Source organism: Salarias fasciatus, unplaced genomic scaffold (assembly GCF_902148845.1).
Source record: "Salarias fasciatus unplaced genomic scaffold, fSalaFa1.1, whole genome shotgun sequence".
In the NCBI taxonomy this organism is placed as follows: domain Eukaryota; kingdom Metazoa; phylum Chordata; class Actinopteri; order Blenniiformes; family Blenniidae; genus Salarias; species Salarias fasciatus.
This window is the reverse complement of record NW_021941385.1, coordinates 574,798-584,732: the sequence shown is the minus strand read 5'-3', so window position 1 is coordinate 584,732 and position 9,935 is coordinate 574,798. Positions and strand designations below refer to the sequence as shown.

The 9,935-nt window shown below is 47.7% G+C and overlaps 1 protein-coding gene across 1 annotated transcript in view; it reads left to right on the top strand.

The window, feature by feature from the left end:
* The first annotated feature begins 607 nt into the window (after positions 1 to 607).
* The window catches only part of LOC115385421 (seizure protein 6), an 82,275-nt gene continuing 72,947 nt past the window's right edge, over positions 608 to 9,935 (top strand). Inside the window, exons 1-2 of the mRNA XM_030087411.1 lie at positions 608 to 619; positions 6,282 to 6,415. Coding sequence (XP_029943271.1) covers positions 6,293 to 6,415 — 123 coding nt within the window. The 5' untranslated portion in view covers positions 608 to 619; positions 6,282 to 6,292. The remainder of the gene's footprint in view (positions 620 to 6,281; positions 6,416 to 9,935) is intronic.

The following is a 9,935-nucleotide window of genomic DNA, read 5'->3' as shown; positions in this document are numbered from 1 at the left end:
AAAATGAGATACACTAGTGCCTGAATCGAGATCGAGGGTCCATTTTCGATTAATCGCCCAGCCCTATATTGAATGTTGATGCTTCAGTTGAGTCTGATTCCTTTTTCTCAAGCGGGAAGCTGGGGTTGTTTGATTCTGTTCTTTTAATCAGCATCATCACATACTAATGATTTTCTTTTTTTCTCTGCAGCCTCTGATGATGGCTTTTCTTTCACCTTTGGTGGCACCCTGGAGAGCAGGCCCAGCCTACAGCCCACCACTCAGTCCACCAACAGGAAGTTCCCTGCAGTCACCACTCTACCCCCAGTAAATGCTCTGAATCACCATCCACTGTACAAGAGTCAGAAACAGGTCCCGGGCAGGTCTGACGGTCAACCACAACACCTTGAAGACAGTGGAGGACTCAGTGCTGTATCAGCCGTCCTACAGAAGAACAGTGACCAAAGACCCTCACAGACTTCTCACGGGTCCAATTTGAATCCAGCCCCTGTGATTCACACCGCCTCTAGAAAGGATCCAGAAAGATCGACTGTCATCCCATACGCTTCAGCTGCAAGAGGAGAAGTCAGGCCAGGCAGTGATGAAGAGGCAGTAGCCATGCCCAGCGTGCAGAGTCCAGGTACGAGTCATGTTCTTCTTTGACTTTTTGAGGTGAGTACATGTAATCTGACTGTCAACACAGCCACATAATGCTTCTCAGTTTTGATATCCAATAGGACACACCTTTAACTAGGTAATGTTATCTTGTCTTTTTTGCTCGGTCCAGTTTTACATCGGACACACAGTGGTGATGGTAAATGGTATACACTGATACAGGGCTTTTGGGACTGCTGGAGCAGAGCCCAAGGCACTGTACACCTTAAACCACATTCGCCCATTCACACACCACCAGACAACATGCTCAGTCCATCCACTGAGGACAGTCTGGGGTTTAGTGGACACTTCAGTGACCGCTCTTCCAACAGCAACCCCTCTATTTGTAGACAGACTAGTGGATATGACCGGTATATGACAAATTTCACACATTGGACAGGGTGCACCAAGAAGTACCCCGGAACCCCTCAGAAGCCTCCAGGTGCTCAGAGTAAAAGGAGAGCAAGGCAGACATCAAGCTGTATATATGGGATCTATGTGAAGATGATTCATTGATTAGTCTGGAAGGTGTGGCTCGTGTGGGGGATGCGCTCAACAGCGTGGGAAGAAGATGGATTCACATAACAGACACATGTCGAGTCTGTGTGAAGATATGATGCATTGTTTCATAAGGAAGCTGGCTCACACAGGAGGAGAGATCTGTACCCACATAAGATATGTTCAGTCTGAAATGAGTGAGTGAGTGAGTGAGTGGGTGAGTGAGTGAGTGAGTGAGTGAGTGAGTGAGTGAGTGAGTGAGTGAGTGATTTGGCGTGGTGTGTATGGGGATGTTTTCTCTCTGATGGATGAATATAATCTGGATACCCATTCATGTTCTATGTCAGTCACTTTTGACCAGAAACACCACAGGTGTAACAAGGTTGATTAAAACACTCAAAATTCAATGAAAGAGGCCATCATTACTTTTACATGTTGAAGCGCATGGTGTGAAGGATATCATAATGCTCCGAGCCAATCAGACGTAAAACACAATGTTTCTGAGAAAATCGGTCAGATTTGACTCGGACACGACCGGGGTGGTGGTTCCCCTTCTTTAAAAGGGGGACCGGAGGGTGTGCGCCAACTACAGGGAGCTTACACTCCTCAGCCGCCCTGGGAAAGTCTAGTCCAGAGTCGCGGAACCCAGGACCAGCTCTAGACCCTCCTTAAGTTGCACAAGGGGTCGTGGGACTCTGCCCAACCAGTCGATATGTGTTTTGTGGATTAGAAGGCGTTTGACTACGTCCCTCGTGTTGTCTTGTAGGCAGTGCTTCAGGAGAATGGAGTCCAGGGCCGTCCGGTGTCTGGATGACCAAAGTAGGAGTCTGGTCAGCATTACCGGCAGTAAGTCGGACCTGTTCCGGTGCATGTTGGACTCCGGCAGGGCTGCCCTTTGTCACCGGTTCTGTTTGTAATTTTTATGGACAGAATTTCTAGGTGCAGCCAATACCTCTCTCTTACTTAATAAGTAAGAGAGATTTTCCAGCTAGCAGCAATCCTGACTTTAATTTGTAACTTTTTTTTTTTTTTACTCGCTGTATGAGCCAGTGTCAAGCCTGATAGTATTACAAATTTGCTTTTCTTTTGGACTTTAAAATTGGGTGGGTGTTCACCTTCAGTGTTTGAATTTTATGTTTGCTTGTGAATAAATAAAATGAGCACAGTAGTTGTCCTTATGCCCCTTCAGTTGTGTTTCAGTAGGTATCTCGCTGGGCCTGGCAGTGTCTACCAGCTGTTTATTTGACAGGTTCTATCAGCAAACAATGCTTTCAGTAGATTGTTTCAGATTGTTTCAGTCCTTTGGTTGTGTCAATTCATTGTTGCAATCATGCAATAATGTTTAATGAAAATGTACTTTCATGACTTCAGTATTTTCAAAGAATCAGAATCAGAATAGCATTTATTGTCTTTATACAAAAGTAAAACAAAATTGGAGAGCTTCTCCTTCAGTGCAAATATAGTAAACTAAAAAAGAGCATAAATAATGCATAAAAAAAGTAGCAGCAGCCGCAGTGGCAGGCATAAATATCACAGCTGTCGAGGTGTAAAATCTTCAGCCCGTCTCCATGAGGCCGCTCCAGCCGAGGCTTCCCCTCCAATCACGCCTCGATCCCACAGAGCCTTTTTGGATTCCAATATCAAGGTGTACAGTAAGGACCTGACAACTTCTGGCTGTTTAGTGTGTGAATTTATTACTGTAAGATGTTGTTTCCCTGACAAGGAATTCTAGTCTTTGAGTCCCTGATCTACCCAAAAGTAGCGTCCAGCAGGCGAAAAGCGATGTCTAATCTGTGTGTGTGTATTTTTGATCCCTCGCTCGCAGGCGGGGTTCTCAAACAGTGGTTCTTGGTAGTTTTCCATCGTCCGCCCCGTCCTCTTTTCCCTGAGTATCATATGTGAGCAAGCAAGTATTAGAATAAGAATATTGAAACTAAAAAAAATTCCCACACAGCACTAGTGTCCAGGTCGTTGTAAATCCGAGTTCAGGATGGTGACGGCTCTCGGGAAGAAGCTGTTTTTCAGTCTGTTTGTTTTAGTTTTAGTGCTCCTGTAGCGCCTGCCAGAGGGCAGCAGGTCAAACAGCTGGCACCGGGGTGGGACCTGTCTTTGATGATGTTACGAGCTCTGCTGAGGACCCGGGTGGAGTAGATGTCCATCAGGGAGGGGAGAGGGCAGCCTGGACTGTCCTCTGAAGCCTCCCTCTGTCCCGGACCAGGTGGAGAGGCAGCAGGTCAGCAGGCTCTCAATGGATGACAGGTAGAAGGCCAGCAGCAGCTCCCGGTCCAGGCTGGTCCTCTGAGGACTCTCAGGAAGTGGAGACGCTGCTGGGCCTTCTTGATGACATCTGTGACGTCGGCCGTCCAGGAGAGGTCATCGGAGATCTTGACTCCCAGGAACCTGAATGTGTGGACCCTTTCCACACATTCGCCATTGATGTAGAGGGGGGTTGGGTCGCTCCTGTTCCTCCTGAAGTCCACCATGATCTCCTTGGTTTTTTGTGTGTTCAGTGCCAAGTTGTTGTCAGAGCACCAGGTGGTCAGCCTCTGGACCTGGTCTCTGTAGGCCGCCTCGTCTCCCTGTGAGATCCATCCCACCACCGTGGTGTCGTCAGCAGACTTTCAATTTCAATTTATCAATTCAATTTCAATTTATTTCTGTATAGCCCAGTATCACAACAACAGCTGCCTCAGAGGCTTCAAGATGTTACATTGGTTGGTAAAAATAAAAACAGTGAATAAGCATAATGTTAATATGTCAGATTCACAGTAACGAGACAAAACGAAGCAACCACCGCCTTCGACCCTCACATCCGGCAAGAAAAAACTCCAAAAACCCAGTGGGAGAAGAAGAAATCTTGGGGAGAACCACAGACTGATGATGATGGTGTTGCTTTCGTGTGCTGGACTGCAGTGGTGGGTGTAGAGCAGTCCAGGAGGGGGTCAGCACGCAGCCCTGTGGTGATCTGGTGCTCAGGCTGCGGGTGGAGGAGGTGGGGACCAAGTCTCACAGTCTGGGGTCTGTTGGTTAGAAAGTCCTTGATCCAGCTGCATGTGAGTGGGGGGGGGGGGTGTCCAGTTTGATGGCCAGTATGTCCGGGATGATTGTGTTGAAGGCAGAGCTGTAATCCACAAAGAGCATCCTGGTATAGCTGTGCCGTTGTTCCAGGTGGCTCAGCACCATGCAGGGCTATGGGGATGGCTCCCCTGTGGACCTGTTCCCCGGTATGTGAACTGGTGGGGGTCCAGTGCGGGGGGGAGACAGTCCTGTATGTGGTGAAGAACCAGTCTCTGGAAGCACTTCATGATGACTGGTGTGAGGGCAGCAGGGCGGGAGTCACTGAGGCTGGATGCGGGTGTCTTTTTTGGAATGGGGATGATTGTGGCGGATTTCAGGCAGGGGGGAGGACTGCTGGGGCCAGAGAGAGGTTGAAGATCCTGCTCAAGACTCCAGACAGCTGGTGTGCCCAGGCCCGGAGCACCTTTCCAGGTACACCGTCAGGGCCGGGGCCTTCCTGTGGTTCACTGCCAGGAGCACACGCCTCACATCCTGCTCGCCTACAGTTAGCGGGGGGATGGCGGGACTTGGTGGGGGTGGGGGCAGGGCCTGGTGGGGTGGGGGCGGGGCTGGAGCAGGTGAGTGTCGCTGCGGTGTTTCAAAGCGGGCGAAGAAGCTGTTGAGCTCCTCTGCCAGCGACACGCTCAGGTCTCCTGACGCCACATCACGTCCTTTGGAGTTGGTGATGTTCCGCAGACCCTGCCACACCTCTCGAGGTCTGTTGCTGGCGAGATGGGACTCTGTCCTCCGGTTGTTTTAATTCCCCTTTTCAGGTCAGCTGGAGCCCACTGTACAGAGCTCTGTGGCCTGAGGAGTGAGCGGACCTGGCCGGTCATCCAGGGTTTCTATTTGAAAAAACCCGGATGACTTTGTCCACAGACACAGTTCCCATACAGAACTTGATGTAGTCCAGTACCGTCGCTGTGTAAGTCTCTAGGTCCTGGTGTTCGAAGAGGTCCCAGTCTGTGTGTTGGAAGCAGTCCTGGAGTCTGCTGAGTGCGTCCTCAGGCCAGGTTGTTCCAGTCTTTGTGGTGGGCCTGGATCTGGACTGAGGGGGGTATGCAGGGAGGAGCAGCAGGGAGAGATGGTCTGACTGTCCCAGGTGGGGGAGGGGTGTTGCTCTGTAGCCGTGCTTGATATTTGAGTACACATGATCTAGACTGTTCTCTCCTCGTGTTGGGCACTTGACATGCTGAGGGGACTTCGGGAGAACAGTCTTTAAATTGTCCTTGTTAAAGTCTCCAGCGATGATGTGAACGCCATCAGGGTGGGCCCGCTGCTGTTCCTTGATGACGTTCAGCAGGAGAGAGAGTGCCGTGCTAGCGTTAGCATCTGGCGCGATGTAAACTGCGGTGACAGTCGCAACGCTTATCTCTCTCGGGAGAAAGTGAGGCCGGCATCTAACGGTCATGTGCTCGATGTCGGGGCAGCAGTGCTTCTCTATGATGTTGCTGTTGCACCAGTCCTCATGCACGTAAATACAGAGCCTCCCGCCTCTGCTCTTACCGGGGTCCTCTGTTCGATCCCAGCAGTGTAGCGAGCGGCCAGCTAGCTGCACGCCAGCGTCGGGAATCCTCGGGTTGGGCCAGGTCTCCGTTATGATTAAAACACAACAGTCCCGAATGTGGCGGTTTCCCACAAGTTGTAACTTCAGGTCATCCGTTTTGTGGGTGCTGGATCTGGCGGTCTGATGAAGCAGGTAATCCAGTACTGTCACTTTAGTGCAAACTCGACTCAACAACTTTCACTTGTATTGGAGTAATATTTGGATTGAAGTATCAATACTTTCACTCAAGTAATGGAACTGAGTACTTTGTCCACCACTGGATATCAAGTCGGGTTCAGTGAGCATGTAGTGATGTGGACCACAGAAAAGCTGGGGGGGGGGGGGGGGGGGGGGCTGGGCTTGCTGGATAAGTACATTTAAGGGTTTTATTATGAACAGCACAGTTTTTTGTCGCAAAAATGTTCAGGTATGATCCCTAAACACTCTGCTGTGAAACAACTGTCAGGATGTAAAGATCTGCACACATGTGTGAGTTCTTCATCACTGGTCAGCCAGTGTTTGACCTGATGCTCTGGCTGCTTTGCAGGTTCCTGCCAGATGAATCTGACCAGGCCAGATGGATACATCGAGGCTCCACCACCTTCCAGCTCATCCTCACAGTCCACTGCGGAGTGCAGCTACACCATTACCGTCTATCTGGGCTATGGAGTGGAGATTCAGGTAAAGTCCAGTTCAAATTACAGTTGCTATGTGCTTTTGATACTTATCTGTGAGCCTGATCTAAATGAAAAACTTTCTATTGAATTTTAAGGAATGTACCTGTAATGCTGAAAAATGGCTCGTGAAATTAAATGCCTAGTATGCCAAGTAAAATACATCAGGAAACAAAATTCAAACATACCAAACTGAGAGCAAGTGAAAAGATACAAATGGTATCTAATAGAGGATTCTTGCCTTCTGGAACATTTCTCTGCTGTCTGTACTTATCACCCCTCAACACCCCACAGGCCATCAGCATTGAGGTCATCAGCATGTACCAAACCACTGTTAGATAAGTTTGGTGAGGAGGTCATCTATTCCACAGTTTTCTGCAAGTTCATCAGCATGAGAGCATAATACTTTCAGAGCGTCGCAGCTCTTCATCTGTGCTGAGTTATTAGGGACAAAAGTACAACAGAAAGAGCCAAACATTTCACTTACTCGGCGAGGTGAGCCCTGAGCCTGTTCTTGCTTCTGGCATCAAGAACCCTGTCCCATGCTGGGTTTGGCCTGTTCTGGGGACAGTGGCAGGTGGGGAGCTGGACTGGGGCGGTACACCTGTCAAACGGTGTCCTGAGGCGAGCTCAGGGAGGACAGAAACCTCCCGGAGAGCAGGAGGACAAAAGCTGGCTGGATCTTGATCTTCAGTATGAGTACAGACCGTGAAAGCGGGGCCTCGCCATCCTTCTGACCTTCTGGGTTTTCAGCAGGAGGTGTCAAAAAAGTTCCCACAGGGAGAACCGGCTCATGGCGGCCAAGCGTTCATAGCGACATCACTTTTTGATCCTTCAGTGTCGGCTCTTCCTGTCACTGTGAAGCAGAATTCACCAAGTGTTGGATTGTTCTCCACTAACAGGTAATGTGAGATTAGGGGAGTTAGACCGTCATGAGACAGCGTAGTTTTACCCGACTTTTGATAGATCTTTAGGCCCAATACATGAATAAAAACAAAGCTGTGCAGCATTAGTAGAAAGAGGCAGTACATGGTATAGAGTAATATAGCACTGATCAAGTCATTCATTAATACGGTTGTTAATTTTAATTTCTGGTTAAGCATTCTTTGATAGAGGCTGCATTTTTAGATTTTTCTTTTTCAGGTGGCGATGGAATGTGATGTTTTAGTAATTTCTTCAAGTTCGTTCCAGATCTGTGGTCCTTTGCGAGCAATACTGAAGGTGGCACATTTCAGTTTCCCTTTTTCCGCAGTGATTCTGTTTTTATTCTTGGTGGTGTATGTGTGAGTGGGGAGGAAAACTGGAATGAGCTCACAGTTTACTGTTGTTCATAGTCCTGGGCTTTACTTCTTATTGTCTCATGCTAGCTGTTGCCAAAGCTGTCCGTCCCTGGGAGAGGGATCCCTCCATACTGTGGTTCTCCCCAAGATTTCTTCTTCTCCCACTGGGTTTTTGGAGTTTTTTCTTGCCGGATGTGAGGGTCGAAGGCGGTGGTTGCTTTGTTTTGTCTCATTACTGTGAATTTGACATATTACCATTATGCTTATTCACTGTTTTTATTTTTACCAACCAATGTAACATCTTGAAGCCTCTGAGGCAGCTGCTGTTGTGATACTGGGCTGTACAAAAATACATTGATTGATTGATTTATGGACAATCTAATACAGAATGCAGCGTTTTGAAAGTAATTATACTCGGCATACTCGGAATGTAACGGTGAAAAAGTGAACAGGTTGGAGAATTAAACAATACCATGCAAATACTCATACAGTTTAACTTAAGTTTTTCAACCTGATTGGGAATATGTCACAACGGATGCTATTGCAATAATGTACCGTATTGGCCCGAATATAAGACAATTTTTTTTTTCCAGGAATGGTATTCTCAAAAATGGGGTGGTGCTCTGATGGAGGACTGGATGGAGCCAGAGTCCTGGGAGCTGCACTGCCTCTGCTCCATGCAGTGGCTCCGCCCCCCGTTAGGGGGAGCTAATGAGCTGGACAGAGAGTCAGCCTGCAGCAGTGAGAGAAGAAGACTGAGCAGTGTGGCTGCTGGGGGTTTTTCTAGGGTTCATTTCAAACAGCGCATCCAAAATATCTGCCTGTCAGTACTGGGGAATCACGTGCAATGTCTGAATCACATGATTCACTGGTAGCACAGCTGCTGCTTGTTCCTCCATGGGAACTGGAGATGTGGCAGTTGATGGGATGGCATGTGCAACAGCAGATTCAACCTATGCAAAAAAAAAAAAAAAAATCCAGGTAATATGTCCATAATTAACAGTTGTGGCCACCTGAAATTTGGCTGAGAATCAGCATGCTGTAAACTCTTGTGTGGATAATGAACAAGGCCACATATGGGGTGTGGGTCAATATGTAAATCAGTGCATGTTTTGCCACACTAGACTGGTGGACTGCATACAGTATGCAATGCATGGTGTGACAGATGTGTACTGCCTGACAATCTCACTGCCTAAGGATTTATACTGTAGCTATCGTGGGGCAGTATATGAGCATAACCAACAGCTCTGCCGAGTGAGCTGCCCCTTTTGATTTTGTGGTTAGGAAGCTGGCTTGGGCACCCAGGTTCAAGACCAGTGGAGTGCACTCTCCACCACTTGTTTCAGTACATTTGAAAACCTTATGTGGACATTGAAGCAACACACATTGAGGGTTTCAGACATAAAACCACTCAGAAATTCTTCACTCAGGAGTCCTGTTTTTAGGTGTATAAGGTGATGAGTTTGCTTTCTTTGACCATGCATTGACTTCTAAAACCTAACTGTGGCAGTGGCAAAGACTGTATATGGAGCATATAGACATTGATTAAACAAAAAATACTTACAGTACGACTTGTCACATCCCAGTAGTCATTTAAGTAACATCCCAGTAGTCCCATACTGCCATCCCATCCCAGAAGTCCAGTAGTTCCTGCCATCCCGGTTGTTAAAATACTGATCAACCTCAAGCAAAGGACACCTTATGCAGCATGTATAGCTAATAACTAGACTAATATGTGGGACAATGTCAAGCTAGGCCTTATCAAATTATAAAAACATGTCAAAAAACTATTTACAAGTGTCACACAAACACACACACACCTGGTGGCAGACAGCCGATTATCTAAAAAAGTCTATATCGCAGGGAAATGTATAAACTGTCATCATCCTCTCTGTACGACTTGACTGCATGGAGGGAATGGTGATCAAGGAGCTCTGTCACGTCTACAGCTGCCCAAACATGAGTGGGAATCACGCTGTATGCAAATAAATGTCTGTCAAACCATTGCGTTTCTCACTTCTTTACAACAAGCTTTATTGTTGGTTGTGTGACTTTTGATCCAGCAGTAAAACTGATTGAGACCAAACTGAGGCTCACCACATGGATCATAGGATAGAAATACAGTGCTCTATATTCAGTTCTCCTAAATGTAACCCAGGCTGGCACACACAATTCACTAAAAAGGGGAATACCTTCTAGGCCGCTTTGGATCTCTTTAAATCCCTCAGTGTGGGTCAGAAATGTACT